At 38.2% G+C, this 15,642-nt stretch overlaps 1 protein-coding gene and 1 long non-coding RNA gene across 8 annotated transcripts in view; one reads left to right on the top strand and one right to left on the bottom strand.

Moving 5' to 3' along the window:
- DGKI (diacylglycerol kinase iota) overlaps nucleotides 1–15,642 on the bottom strand; it is a 198,623-nt gene that overhangs the window by 59,182 nt on the left and 123,799 nt on the right. For 5 of the 7 annotated variants that reach the window (XR_005258860.1, XM_038153160.1, XM_038153163.1 and 2 more), the window contains 2 exons: nucleotides 13,756–13,818; nucleotides 6,270–6,370 (listed from right to left, as the gene is read on the bottom strand). Coding sequence is in view for 6 of the 7 variants with exons in the window: in XM_038153160.1 (XP_038009088.1) it covers nucleotides 6,270–6,370; nucleotides 13,756–13,818 (164 nt within the window). In the remaining variant the exon portion in view is untranslated. The remainder of the gene's footprint in view (nucleotides 1–6,269; nucleotides 6,371–13,755; nucleotides 13,819–15,642) is intronic. The other 2 variants (XM_038153162.1, XM_038153165.1) reach the window with 1 other exon arrangement.
- LOC119707771 lies at nucleotides 1,280–6,448 on the top strand. The gene is made up of 3 exons (XR_005258861.1): nucleotides 1,280–1,500; nucleotides 4,380–4,462; nucleotides 6,349–6,448. It is a non-coding gene; the product is annotated as an uncharacterized LOC119707771 (long non-coding RNA).

Genomic DNA, 15,642 nt, shown 5'->3' with positions numbered 1-15,642 from the left:
TCCATCTCCCAGTTCCTTTGTGCTCCCTGAATGATGAAAAAGGATTTTTTCCAGGCAGCTGTGATGAGCAGCAGTGCAAGAACCCCAGGAAATGAGACAGGCAGACAGTTGCTTCATAATCTGAACCAGTACCACAGAAAGGTTTTTGTTCCTAGCAACACTAACCAAAACCAAGGATCAGGAGGAGGTGGGTTGGGCAGATGCAGCAGTATGGCCAGCTTGGTGTTCTAATTAACTGCAAGATTAGGAGTGATTTCCTAAGTCCTCATGAAATTAGCTATGGAATTTATAAGCAACAAACAAATCTTCCACCTATTAAGTCCCCATTATGCTGAATACCTAGAGCTAGTGAACTCTTTAATAGTATTGCGGACACAAATGAAGGAAGCCCAAACATACTTATATATATTATAAAATTCAATTAACCTACCTGTTTATTGTTATGAAAGGATTCAATTTGTGATCTTAATACCATGATTAACCCACTCAAATCCCACACAAAACAGCCTTGAGACAGAACATTACAGTAGATGTGAATGCCAGGAAAGCTCATTTTGATTCTGACATACCTCAGGGGGCTGGGGAGATTAGACTTGGACTGTAAATGTTTAATGTAACAAATAAAGGATCCTCACTACAGAATAGGTCATAAGAAAGCCATTTTCCTGAAGGGCTTCCTGATATTAAGATATTAAGAATATTATATTAAAAATATGAAGGACCAAGCAAATACATGAAAGGGAATTATAAAATATTCAGACATTTATATTAAGAGGTTTGGCTTTCACCAGTGTGGTTTTAATAAAGCTGAGTTTGTACAAAGGAATTTTCTTACCACACAAATCTAAGCCATGTGTCTCTTCAGATGCCTTCTGCTTATTATACTGAGAAAACCCAATTCTCCCTAGGTTCATTGGCTACTAGGTTTTTTTAACCCACTTGTTAAATCCTCACATATAAGGAGGTAAAACACAGTGGAGGTTATCGGATTAAAACAGACCATGTTTGAAAAGGCAGTCATCCACTCCAGTCTCTCAGTGATTTTTCCAATATCCTGCCAAAAGGGAAGAAGCTGCCCAAGTCAAAGGAGGAGAGAACCTGTGCCAAACACCATGCAAAAAGGAACAGATTATAGAAAAAAAATTTGAAGAGCTGGGAATTGAAGCTGGCTGGGAATGGATATTGGGAGTAAGAGCTGACAGCAGAGATCTGGATAAACAACAAATAAGTATTTAGGGTAAAGAAAAAGAGCAGAAACTTGTGCTGTGAGGTCTGCAGAGACAGGCTAAGACAGGCAGGAAAGATGTGTGTGGGATGAGTTATCCAAACGGGACATCCAGGACTGAAAAAGTAAGAGGAAATCAAATCAGAAAAGCACTAAGGAAACATGCAAGTAGAATATGAACAGAGGAACCTCACAGAAAAGCCTACAAGAGAAAGACAAACTACAGTGTGATTTCCTGGAAACTTAATGTTCTTGCTTCTCTCCGCTTCTCTAAGGTAAATATAAATATTTTTTTAATTTATAAATTTTATATAAATACAAATTTTATAAATATAAATGCTCATCTCTTCTAGTTTAAAGAAGATGACAAACTTAACACATGACAACTTTCCACTAGCTCAAAAGGTAGAGGACTGTACTGAATATGCCCTGTGATGTGTCAAGACAGGTAGATTTAGATTAGCTATTAGGAAGAAATTCTCTACAATAAGAGTGGCAAGACACTGGAATGGGTAGCCCAGATAAGTGGAAGATGTCCCCAACCCTGGAAGAGTTCAAGGTCAGGGATTTTGAGCAGCCTGCTCTAGTGGAAGAGGTCCCTGCCCATGACAGAGGGTTGGAACTAGATGATTTTTAAAAATCCCTTCCCATTCAAATCATTCTATGGTTCTATAACCCCATGACATGAAATTTCAATGGCTTGGGTTTACTACTTCCCCCAACCTCAGACAAAACCAATTTCCAATATTTAACTCACTTCTGACTTCTAATCCTCTTGCTTTCACTGTGCCAGGAGGCTTTAAGCAATCCAATCAACCCCTCTCAGGTTCAGATCTTATAAGATCACCATGATGAAGAAAGACCTAAATTAGCTAATGTGTGCACAACACATATTGACAAAACAAAGTTGCTAGAGCAAGGCACTGACTTCTAAGCAGAGTGAAAGTAATGTTGTCTTTTATGGAGCTTCTGTCATGTGCCCGAAGAGATCTCCTTGCAAATAAGTGCACATTGGTGCATCCTTTGCAGGATGAAAGAGAAGGTTTGTAGCTGCACAACCTGCCTTGTCTAAATCCATCCAGCTCAAAATTGCCTCCCAATAAAAGCACATTTCCTTTGTGGCTCATCAGGAAGTCTTCTGCTACCGGCTGACTTTTATATTACATATTCAGGATATAAATACCAAGTCCTAAGTGTTGGCCCTTTCATACTTAGCTAGCTGTTCAAAATCACATGAGCTAGTCTCCAAATTAGCTTCACCTGTGATATCCCTAAGTTTTAAAGAGTCAGAATGCCTTTGATAAATCCAGGATTCTAAGTGCATTTCTGGTATGAGGAAGCTACCGTTTACTGTACATGTACACATCACAGTGACTCACAAGCTTGTCCCTCTGTGTACCCCCATGTATCTGATAAGAACTCCTAGGATGAGCCCAAAACTTTCAGGTAACCCACAGATAATAGAGGCACACACATTATAGACATTTAGCTACAGATAATCAAAGAGACAAGAATTCAAAGTTAAGCTCCCATCATGTTACAGCATCATGCACATACACAGAGCAAGGAGGCTGCACAGAAAAGGATTGTTAAGTTACAGACAGTTCAATCATTAAACACATGGAACTATATTTTCTTTACATTTCTTTTGAGTCTAGTGTGCCATTTTGTTCTAGAGGACATAAGGAGCAGCTGGGTCTGTGTAAAAGTATGGGAAACCCAGAGCTGCCACAGGGCTGAGAGTTATTTCTGCTACTGTCATCACTGCAATTGGGTACGATTCCTCCTTAATCTTAGTGGTACTGAGGAAGCTAAGATTATTCTCCATGGCTAGGGCACACACAACAAGTTAAGGGCTGACATACCCTATTAGAAAACCGCACAACGGTTCAATTACTGCTTATGGTGAGTTATTTCACTGATATATTTTTATGGTGCAAATCTGAAATGGTGTTGCTACGAAGAGCTAAGCACTGAAGATCAGTAGGTCACTGTCTAGCTTATGTTTGGTTTGTTTGTTGTTTTTTTTTAAAAAACCAATTTAGTTTCCACATATGCCTCCATTGTCAGGAAATTTTTAGTTATATTAGAAAGGAGAAAACAGGATGTCACACAGAAAGATTTTGCTGTCTTAAAAATAACTCAGTTGTTCACCCACAGTGCTGCTTTGGATCACACTTTACTGCTATAACAGGAAGCAAGAGAGAGTGCACACAAGACAAGCAGGCAGCAGAGGCAAAAATAAATTTTGTCCACCTAGAAACATCAGTCCACCTCACTTCTTGAGTAAGATAATCTTAGTTGTGGTGATTGTAATGTACCACTCTCATATTGGCCAGAGATGGTGAAACTTGTGACTAAGGTAGCAAGTGCTTAGGACATGAATAAGGAGGATGTTAGAAAAGACAACTACATTTGCAGTGAAGAGTATTACAACATAACTAAAATGCCAACATATATCCCTTTCTTAAAATGCTGCATCAAAGCATTCATCCCTCCTCACTGAAGGATCAATAAGCACCCTCTGTACTATCATTAATCATCCCCCACACAATACTGAGATGCTGACAGGAGAAAAGAAGGAGCAAAGGGAGGGAAGAAAGGGACAATTCAGAAACAGCATCTGAGTTAAATGCCAGCTGCATTGACAAGAAAAGTAGAAAACAACAGAAGGAGAATGAGCTAAGGGCAGTCATGCCCTTCAAAGGACAAAATGACATTCTTTAATTATTCTGGAGGCTTTCAAAATGAAGTGCCTACCTCCAGCAGAGTGAAGATTAATCTTCATGGAACATTTTGTATCATGAGCTCTTCTATGTCAGGAAGACAATCTTAGGTGAAATAGTTGATAGATTCAAGTCAGTATTACGAGTAAGCAAGGGGGATTAATGCATTCACTGTGAGTTAAAATGATCCAGATTATTACAGTGAGGTCGGAGCTTTCAAAAGTGTATTATGGAGACATGTAACAGACAAAAACCATAATAGGTTCTTGCTATTTTTCCTTCAGGGGTAACTCCTTATTAACTGGCTTCCTTTTCCTGTTCAGATTGCTGTGAGATTCTGCTTTGTTCTCAAATTATTTAGGGAGGTCGAACTGGTTTTAATCCTTGTGGATGGAGAATGGATACTAAGTACAGCATTTTGGATTCAGTTGTAGGTATTCTGCCAAAGCCTGAAAAAGTACATAAACTTGGTCTCCTGCAAGCATCTAATGAGACATCCACACTGCAAAGGGTAAGGTGAAGTATCTTTTATTCTGGTCTCTTTTAGGATAATGGGGCTATTGGCTTTCTCATATTCTTACAGTAAGTAACAACATTAACACACAAGCATTACTGGGACAGTTAAAAGAGGACTGGTAGGAAAAACAACTTAATGAAAAATAGCTGGGGAGAATAGTCCAATCCAACTATGTTATATTATTATATCATGGTGGATATGCATTAACTTCAAAGATTCAAAAGCGTTTTATTACAAATGACGCGATGTCCAAAAGCGATCAGTTTAACTCTTGATGAACAAACATCTGCTTTTCGAATGATAACCTCTTAAGCACACTCCTACTAAGTGATCAAACCCATATGAAATCTAAAAGCAGGATGTTAGATCAGTTGCTGGCATTTTCTTATAATTTTATCATTATGAATTTTGGCAGGTAACAAATAACAAATACACAATTACCACTGCAGTGACAATAGTGTAAGAAAGAAGTTGTATGTTTTGGGTCAGAACATGTAATGGCTTCTAAGGACAAAAAACATGCTAACTAGAGACACAGAAAATTTGCATCCATACTACAGATGGATGAGAATAGCTCTCCTCAGATGGGAAACCCTCAAAGAAACCAAGTTTTTTCTGACAGTGTTGGGAAGTTTTGTGTTCAGAGTGGCCTGAAATCTACTCAATGTCAAACTCTCAGTTTAAACTTGACACAAGTCCTGCTCCAGGGAGGAATAATCCTGATCCTGTTAAAATTCTTCTCAGTCCAGTGGAGAAGGCTTTGATTGCTTTAATATGACCAAAATCCACTAACTTCAGTTAAGGCTGTCAAGACCTATATTAAAATTGAATCTATTTCAATTCTTTTGGTGTAAGGAGAGACGGTAAATTGAGGAGAGGTGGGACTGGAAGAGTGAAATGGAAACAGTTTAACTATCTTCCAACAATGAGATAAGCAAACCAATTAAAAGGATTGTCATCCCGTAATTACCAGAGCACTCTGTATTGCAGAGGGAACTGAAGCTCTGTTGCACAACAAACACTCATGCTTGTAATTTAATATGAATAATGAGCCAGATGCATAACAAGACTATTAAATTGTTATCACAAGCAGCCCTGTCCCTCATTGATTAATGACTCTGTGTGTCACCAAGGAAAGGAATTCCATTTTTAAGTTCAGATTATCATCATCAATGTTGCCAAAGCAACCACTGTCTGCTTTTGACTTACTCCTAAACACAGCAATTAAACCATTACATGAGAAACAAAACAGCAATTATTCTCTGAAATGGAAAACTGAAGGCTGGTAAAGGATAAGGGTGTGGGGAACCCAGATTTGTTCCCCAAGATAAAGGTACCTGTGCAAGCACTATGTTCCAGGTCAGTGCACATTCTCAATATCAAATATATCATTGTCTCCCACTCAGCTTGAAATCTGAAGCTAATCATAAAATCTGGTGCAGTTTCATATGCTAGAAACCCAGCAGAAACAACAGAAAGACATGAATAAAAAATGCTCTGTGTGCAAAACACTTATTTTGCAGTAAATATAATCACAGGGCAGAAACATAGTTAAATAAGAAAGCAGGTGGAATCTCTACACGTGATCTCTATAGAGGCTATTTATATAGAGAGAACACATTTGTACATATGCACATATAGATGAGCATACTTTTGATATTACCAATCCAAAAGCGTGTGCTCGACTCTGTGTTTGGGGTTGCTTGTTGTTATTTTTGGAGTAGAGGTTGTTTTGGTCAAAGTAAGATTTGTACAGAATGTTCTACCAAAAGCAGCCACAGGCTGGCTTCTTCCAACTTACAAGCTTCCCGGAGTTTTTCCTTGTCGTAATGTAGCCCCTCGTATTCTTGTAAATTAATCCTGTTCACTCTGATCCGCAGGCGATCTGGGATGGAATGAGGACTGCAAGAAAACAAGAAAGCTTCTTAGAAAAAGTGTTCCCTGGAAGAGCAAAGGAAAACAGGATATGAAGAGATTTCAATCTTCTCTGAAGGAAGAAAATGCAAAAGCCTCTTCAAAAGTGAGCCATGTCCCCACAGGCCTATTCCTGCATTTAAAATTATGACTTTCTATTGCACAACAGCATAGACATTAAACCTTAAATAATAAGCAAGATCAAGAATCCCATTTGCTGTTTGTGTGACCGGAAACTGCAAAGGTTTTTTTCTGAATTCTTACATCTCTATGTAGCTACCCTACCCTTCTCCAGTTTGACTTTGTGTAGATTCTTAGAGCCCTACCACAGCCAGTGGATAGATCTGCCAAGTTGAATTTCAAGACACAGAAAGATGCTTCTTGGGAAGTATCTCAGGACAACCTCTGGCCATGAAAGCGTCTACACCACATTACTTAAGGATCCTGATCCAGCATCTCAGGTCTGAGAAACAGTCAACAAAACTGTGGCTAAGAACCAGATTTTGAAAGTTGTGAGTCTAATACTAAGAACCCAGGAGGACTTTTAAAAGCAAGTAGCAGTATGGCAACCTCACTTTTACAGAATTTAGTCTGATTTAGATACCTCAACTATTGATAATTTTGAAAGACTCAAGAGGTCAGTATCTAGAAATTAAGTGTTCATATACTTGATATGAAATATCCATATAAATATGGATAGAAATTTGTCCAGAAAAGCTTTCTTATTCATTTCACACTAGTTCCTACCTTAATGTAACCTAATATTTGATTTTTTAAGTTTAGCTAGATGCTATGCAAATTAATTTTGCCACACTTGCATCTTCCACTTTAAAAGAGAGACAATCTGTGTATTATAATACACACAGCAAATGTCTGTCCTATAGGAACTCAGCCCCAGGTCAGTTAAAAGTAGATTACTCATTTTGTGCTTTTACCAAAAGACTGTCTATATTTTCTGGTTTTATCTTGTTAGTACCAGGACTCTGCCTACAGTAATATTGACTAATACACACTGCCTTTTCAAAGTCATAGTGCTGTGTACTCTCACAAATATATAGTTTTGTTTCTTTCTTTATCTCAGTTTTAAACTATCTGATTTATAGCATTTGTACTGCTAGTGAGGGACAAGGCACATCTCAGAAATGTTACCTGTGTTAGCTCATTTCTAAATATTGCTTCAAATGTGAATTTTCTTCACTAATGTCATCAATTAATCCATGGTAGACTTATGTTCTATCACAATGGGCCTCATTTCAAACTCATTATCACAATGAATAATCTGGGTATCTCATGAAAGCAGGAGAGGAAAATAGGATGACCTCATGCCAACATCTGCCACACCTTGGCTAATTGCCTCCCTTCCAACCTACCTGTTGGTGTTCAAACACCATTCCACACAGGATGGTGTTTGGACACCAAGGGGAGAGAAAGATAACACTGACTTCTGTAGATATGCTGACTCGCTACCTAATGCCATGTAAGGAAGAAAAACAAATGTTATTTCTTAGCTTGAAGCCGATGGCAACCTATTGCATGCGCAGTATCACCTTCTGAGTCAAATTAGTCCTTTCACCTAAAAAGAATTGAACAAGATCTTTTTCGTTTCTTGGAGCTGGAGGAAGAAAAATATCTAAAATTAAGAACAAATCTAGAACATATTTTTTTCTTTGAAGATACACACACACACTCTCCAAAATTCTCTTTTAATTAGAAAACATTTAAGAGGACACTTGCCATGCTTTTGCAAAAAGTGTAATTTTTGATATATAGGCACACTGTACATCTCTGACTTTGCTTCTGCAGGAGCAACAAGCACACCATCTAAAGTGTGAAGTATTTTCTGAGGAGAAATAGGAGCAGGTCCAGTGTAGGAGGGCAATCAACTGGCAAGTACCAGAGCTTGGTATTCTGTTCTGCCCTCCTCTCACTCAATTTTTATAAAGACAGGCTAAAACCACGACATGAACAGGTTGTGTGCTAAAACATACAGCTGGAGAGAAAACGAACTTGGCCTCTTGTCCATTTCAAAAGTTTAGTTATCTTAGTAAAAAAAAATGTAACCTTGGAAACAGTAGCTTTCTATACAAAATAAATTATTACCAGAAATAACAATGCCAGGAGTTCCTTCCTACAGGGTAGAGATTTATACACTTAGCCAGGTCCAGTCACAAGCAGCATATTTATAGCACAAGTAAACATATATTCACATTCCTAAAAACATGTGTGTATTGACACATACACAAAAGAGACATTTATTCAGTAGCTGAAGCTTGATGGTTTTGTTCATCAGTTCTTTACAAACACCCTTTGTTCTCTTACAATAGTCATTGGCTGACACATTGTGTCACTAAATTTTATTACCTATTTAAAATAAATTTGATTCTAAAACTCACTGTTTGAATACTCATTTCTTGTGCTATCAGACCAGTAATTGACACCAGGGTATATTGTCCTCATCAGTCAAACTAATTAACTCATTCATTCACAGAACTCTATTTAATGGAGCTGAGCAAAATACTTCCACTATCAACACACTGCAGTCTTCATGGACACTGCATCATAATCCATATTATTATACAAATAGATCTATTTGTCTTTGTTCAGACATACTCAGTATATCCAGAAACCAGAAAGATTAAATACATAAGCATGTCCATGTAAAAGCAAATAAGAGGGTGATGAATGCCACTGAAGAGAAACATTAGTACAGTATTAATAGAAATAGATGTCTCTAAATACTGTGTAAAACAACTTGCTTAACTGCAAGGAGAGGAAGAAAAGCTTTCCATATAAAGCAGCAATTTATAAATAAATCTGGGGAGATGCACTTTAATTCAACCTAAATTACTTAAATTACTTACCTCTTGACAACTATTTTTTAAATGGTGTATTACACAGTCAACAAAAAGTATTTGAAAGTACAGATGAATGAAGTCCATTAACTCCTAAAGAATCTAATTAAGAACTCATTCCACAAACACATCAATCCACAGAATTAAATCCTTAATGTCATTTGCCTCATGAGGATGTAAATTAAGATTGAGGTCAAATAATACATTCTGTTTGTTCATGTTTATTATTTATAATTATTTCATTTAAACACAAACCTAAATATGAATCTTCTCCAAGATCTTTCATCTAGAAAACACACTCGGCTTTTGATGAAGCCGTGGGTTCCTGCTCTCACTCCTATTAATCATCCAGCAACAAGTGAGAGGATGCCAGACAGCTCACTCGGAGCACAGCTGGTTTTCCTAGGACACGTGCTTCTGCCTCCGGTCACCCAGGGAAGAGCACAGGCAGAGCAACCTTGGGTCCTGCCCAAGCCTGACACTCCTGCACAGCAAACAGTTACACTTCTGCCATGCCACCAGCTTGATTCAGCTGGGGAGACAGACTTGTAAATTATAAATACCCCAATCCCTATTTCAATTATTTATGAACCCAGTGAACCATTTCTTATACTTCATGTCTCCACAGAGAAAGGAATAATAAAAATAAACAGTCCAACAAATCTACAGAATCCAGGGAAAAAATTCTGATAGATCTTCAAGAACACAGCCTACATCATCCTACACACAGATTTTAACATGATTCAGTAAACAGAACAGGAAATCTACTTCCCCATTAAAAAAATGCTTGAGAAAAAAAAAAATCAGTCTTTTAGGGGATGTTTGCAGTGACAATGAATGATTAATGAATTACCTGTCTCCTAGAGAAGAAATAAACATGAAAAATTAATTAAGTATTCTGGCGTTTAGAACAATTGGAAAGAGGAAAGCTGTAGCCAAAAGAGAAAAGAATTCACCTTACTTTCAAGATCTCATAGACAGAGCTTGGAAATGATACATTAAAAATAAGTTTCTGACAGCATCCATCTACTTGAAACATAAGAACTGCCACAACAGAGCAGACTCATTCATTTTTTTCTATGGACGAATTTCAATGCTTCACAAAAGTTCCCTACTATTTTAAGGTGAAGCTCTTGCTAAACTCTTTACTTAAAAAAAAAAAAAAAAAAACCTTAAAAATTATAAGGTCTACCACATATTTTTTCTTTTATTTGGGAATCTGAGCAGCCATGTCATAGTGTACTGGGCCAAAGGACAGTCCCCTTGGTTAGAAGAAGCATTGGAAAGAAAAGATAAACCTCATAGATGGGATAAGAATTTCATGACAGAAAATAGTATAATAAATATGGTAGTAACAATAATAATAATGATTAAAAGTGGGAGTAGAGAGAGTTACAAACACGAGAGAAAAAAGGGATTCATGATACAACTGCTCACCACACAGTGGAGAGCCCCAAACAGCAGTCAGACCCCTCCCAGGTAACTCCTCCAGTTTACATACTGGGCATGACCACCTCTGGTGTGAAACATCCCCTTGGCCAGTTTGTGTCAGCTTACTCTCACTCTCTCCCAGCATGGAGTACAGCTCCTCAGCAGCAGAGTGTGAGACACTGAAAATAGTGTTTACGTGGGATAAACATTACTTAGCAATACCCAAAACATTATTCTTGCCACAAATCCAAAAACAGTTCTGTACAGCTACTAGTGAGAAAATCAGTCATGCCACAGCCAAAACCAGGACATAAGTGTTATCCCAGATAAACCAGGTTAAGCTGGCTAACCCTAGTGAATTCTTTGGCACTTTCTTATCTCACAATTACTTCAGCAAACACACTTGGCTTTGTAGAGCTTTACCCACAGAGACACTTAAAGTACAGACACATTCTGAAGTTCCCAGTAGAATCCTGGAACTTGCTTTTCTTCTCCTGCATGCTAACTGTGGTTCTCTCACACTTTACCCTTCCAAGCACAGCAGGTTCTCCATAAGTAATAATCCCTCTAAACAGAATTATAGAAATTTTTAGGTTGGAAGGGACTTTAAAGATGACCTAGTTGCAACTCCCCTGCCATGGGCAGGGACACCTTTCACAAGACCAGGTTGTTCAAAGCCCCATCCAACCTGGCCTTGAATACCTCCAGGGATGGGGCACCCACAATCTCTCTGTGGTTCCAGCACCTCATCGTCAAGTACTTCTTCCTCATATCTAATCCAAACCTACTCTCTTTCAGGTTGAAATGATTCCACTTGTCATTACATGCTCTTCTAAATGGTCACCCTCCATGTTTCTTGTAGGCTCCCTTCAGGTACTGGAAGGCCACAATTAGGTTACCCTAAAGCTTCTGTTCTCCAGGTTGAACAATCCCAATTCTTTCAGCTTTTCCTCATAGGAGAGGTGCTCAATCCTTCTAATTGCCTTGGGGGGCCCTCTGCTGAACTCACCCCAGCAGGTCAACATCCTTCCCATGATGGGGGCCCTGAAGCTGGATGCAGCACTACAGGTGAGGTCTCACAAGAGCAGAACAGAGGGGCAGAATCGCTTCCCTGGACCTTCTGGCCACACTGCTTTGGCTTCAGCCCAATTTATGGTTGGCTTTCTGGGCTGCCAGGGAACACAGAACAGCTTCACATTCAGAAACCCACATGTTAAACAGAAAAAACTGATAAGAAATTATGAGACTCGATTCCTTATAAATTATGTTTCAGAAAAAAAGGAGAGGATATCTCTAAGCATTTTCATCCTTAACTCTGCATTTGGAGAACAGTTCACTTTCTACCACTTTCTCCCTTACCCCTTGCCTCCTACTGTTCTTTATTAGATTCTCCTCTAATAGACAGTAACCATATGCAGCCTGAGAAAATTGATTTTGTTTGGCATTTGAACCTCTGAAAGCAAAAATACTATTTTCTATTACTCTTTTGTTATTCACACAGGTTTTATACATATACTCTGCTGCAATCATTACCACAAACTCCATAAAGGAGTAGTATTTACCAATACAATGATATTTGTATTTTCATTTATGCAGATTTTGTAATTGAAAAAATAATTACAGCCTATCCACAGTGATTATTCCATTTATAGAAGAGCTGTATGATCTACACAAGTAAGTATCTTATTTTTCAATGATAATTTTCAGCATCAACCACACAAGACAAATGTACTCTCACATATGCAAGTTTTCACCTTCTTTTTAAAAGAACCTCAAAAATACAACGCTTGTATTTACGTACACAGCTTGTATAAGCATTTGCAATGGATCACACTACAGTTCTACTGTTTCTGCAAAAAAAAGACCACATGAGCCTAATAATTTGTCTGCCCTAAACTCCCATGCATGTCCTGCTGCAGAAATCCTGACATTCATCTAAGGCAGGCTATAATCCATCACCAGGTCTCAGTAGGATCTGCCCTGCTGTTCAGTACTAACTGGAACTCAGTGTTCTTCTATGTTGTTCAACAAAAAAACACAAAGCAATATTTGAATCTCAAAGCCATCATAATCAAAATCATATTTCTGTGTTACCTCATGGGTTCTTATTTTAATTTGCCAGACACATTAATTGGCAGCCTCAGTGCAGCAGCATGTTTAATCTATTTTTACAGATTTTAAGATACAGAACAACTTTGACTTTCAAATTAGTTTGGGGCTTGCAAGTCTTCCTTTCCCTGCTTTATTCTGACAGCTGATATCAAATGGGACATTAAAATGAACTGCATCAAAACATGGGGGTCATTTTCCAAGGGATATCCCTGAGTTTGGGAATAGCCCTCATTCTTTTACAGCTCAATGTTCTGTGTAAGAAATAAGGGTTACCTCAACCTTTTTCTAGAGGCTGATTCAGATGCTGAATTGGTGAGGCAAGTTGGTTTCATTACTTTATGCTTGTCAGCAGAATACAGCAAACTGGACCCATGGAAAAGGCACACCAAACTGAAAATCTTTCCTTTTTCCAAAATAACAATGAAGCACTTGGAGCTTTCTGAAATTTCACAGAATCACAGAATGGTTGAAGCTGAAAGAGACTTCTAGAGGTCATCTGGTGCAAACCCCGACTCAAGCAGGAGCACCTAGAGCAGGCCATCCAGGATCATATCCAGGCAGGGTTTAATTATGACTAAAGATGAAGATTCCACAACCTCTCTTGGCAATCTGTGCCAGTGCTCCATCAACCTTATGATAAAAAACATTTTTTCCTTATGTTCAGAGGAAATCTCCTGTGTTGGATTGAAAAGATCTTATCTCAATTCTTTCCAAGAATGATGGCTGGCATTAAACCTCAGATGTGCCTGTTGCCATGGATGTTTGGAGAGCTCATGGCTGAACCTGGTCACCATTACCAGGCATGTCCTGCTCACCTTACGTGGCTACTGTGGAACTGTGCCCATCAGTCATGCTGTCATCCGAGCTCCCTCTTCCCATTTGTCACTGGATTTTACTGCCCCATCTCTCAGCTGAATGACACAGGGTAATAACAAAAGGCTGTGGAACTTTTAAAATAGAAAAAAGCCAGATACTCACACAGTGAAGGAATCAGGGGGAGCCGAGACTCTCCTCAGGTCAGCAGACTGCACTTTATGGATACTATGAGGCAGCAGGAAATGAGTGGCCAGGAGAAAAACAGCACACGGTGAGGACAGACAAGAAAAAAAGGTGAGAGAGAGAGAGAGAGAGAGAGAGAGAGAGAGAAGGAGTGGAAGAGAAGCAAGAAAGAGAAAGACACACAACATTTAAACAGAAACAAAAGGAATGTGTCACATAAAAGTTGAATGAAGGGACATGCAGAGCTCTGAGCTCACACTAGGAAGCCAAGAGCAACTGAACACATGCAAATGGAGAAAATCACTGCCATGTGGCACACAGGAGCTTCTAAAGACACAAGTGAGGAGCAGAGAAAAGCTCGGCACGTAAGTATACAAGACAAGGGATCCCAGAATTTCTTCCACAGGCGCTGAAAAATTTTAAAGCAACAGACTTTGGAAGCAGGTCCAGAATGCAAACAAACATCAAAGCTGAGATCCAGATGGATGTAATTGTCTCCAAGGGTTGACTAACTAATTATTGTTTAAGGAAAAAATACCCTTGCTGGAGATTTTGTATCTACAATGACAAGTTGCTGTTTCCATTCCTCTTGCTCATACCTTAGAGAAACTTGCATTTTATTCATATTCACCTTTAGTGTTTATATTCACCTTTAGTGTTTATATTCAAATGATCCCTTTCTTTTTCTTGAATGTATCAAACATGTTTTATCTAAAAGCTCTTCCCTCTTCTTTCTCTTCCATTATACAGGATGCTCTCCCTCAAGCCAAACCAAAAGTCAGTGAGAGCAAAATATATTTTGCAAATCAGGAAGTGTTCATTAATTGAAACTTACTGGGGAATATATTATGCAGGAATTTCTAATCAGAAAATTATTCCTGGAAAAGCTGAACCACAGTGTCTCTTCTTATTCCCCATAATTTTTGGTATAGCTCACAACAGCCACATTCTTGGCTCAGTCACAGAAAACCAAGCTGTGTTGTCTCTTTCATATGCTACTGTGATCAATAGTGGAGAACAGGAATGAGAACTTAGCCAACAAGTGTTTCAAGGAGGAAAAAAAATGCAGAAAATAAAGATGATCAGGACAAAAAATACAGAAACAGTGTAAAACTTCTACAAGTTAAGTCTTTTTCTACTCACTCCTACTTTTTATCTGGCAATAATATCAAAGCTGACAATAATAACAACTCTACATTTCTGTGACCAAGATCATTTTCTAATTGCTTTCCTGGCAAAGAGCTCAAGAAGAGCTGTCTAGTAATTAAGGTTAGCTCCAGACCTGCTGACTTATCTCACACAACTAACATTCAAATGATAGTCATTAAAAAACCCTTCATCTATCATGTATAATCCAATACAAGGCTTTCTGGGAGATTCCAACAGAACAAGGAGTTATATCCTAGAGATCAAGTTAAGAAAAATAGATAAACATATTTAATTACAAATTTCTTCACTTGTGCAATATTACCAATCAGCATCATATTGAATGAACTTCTTGCAATACTAGTATGCTTCCTAGATTTTAACCTTTAAAAAGTCATTTACTTTTTATCACAGTAGAAGAAGATTCAAGTCCTCTCTCCTTCCTTTTTAACACCTCAGAGCAAAGCACATACACAGATATATATATAGAAATATATGTAAATATCTACACACACTGTTTCTGATATGTGAAGCTGAGACTACAGTTCCTGACAGATCATTTGCATTTTCCCAAGACACAGATCTGCAGAAAAATATGTCAGCCAAATCAAAGGACTCTGACAGCAATTTAGTATACCATGGCACATTTAAATCAAGCTAAACCATGAATAATATCCCCTTGACAATTGGCATATACTACAAATCTGTATTTCTTTACCG

This window comes from Motacilla alba, chromosome 1A, assembly GCF_015832195.1.
Source record: "Motacilla alba alba isolate MOTALB_02 chromosome 1A, Motacilla_alba_V1.0_pri, whole genome shotgun sequence".
Classification (NCBI taxonomy): Eukaryota; Metazoa; Chordata; class Aves; order Passeriformes; family Motacillidae; genus Motacilla; species Motacilla alba.
This window is presented reverse-complemented; position numbering and strand designations above follow the sequence as displayed.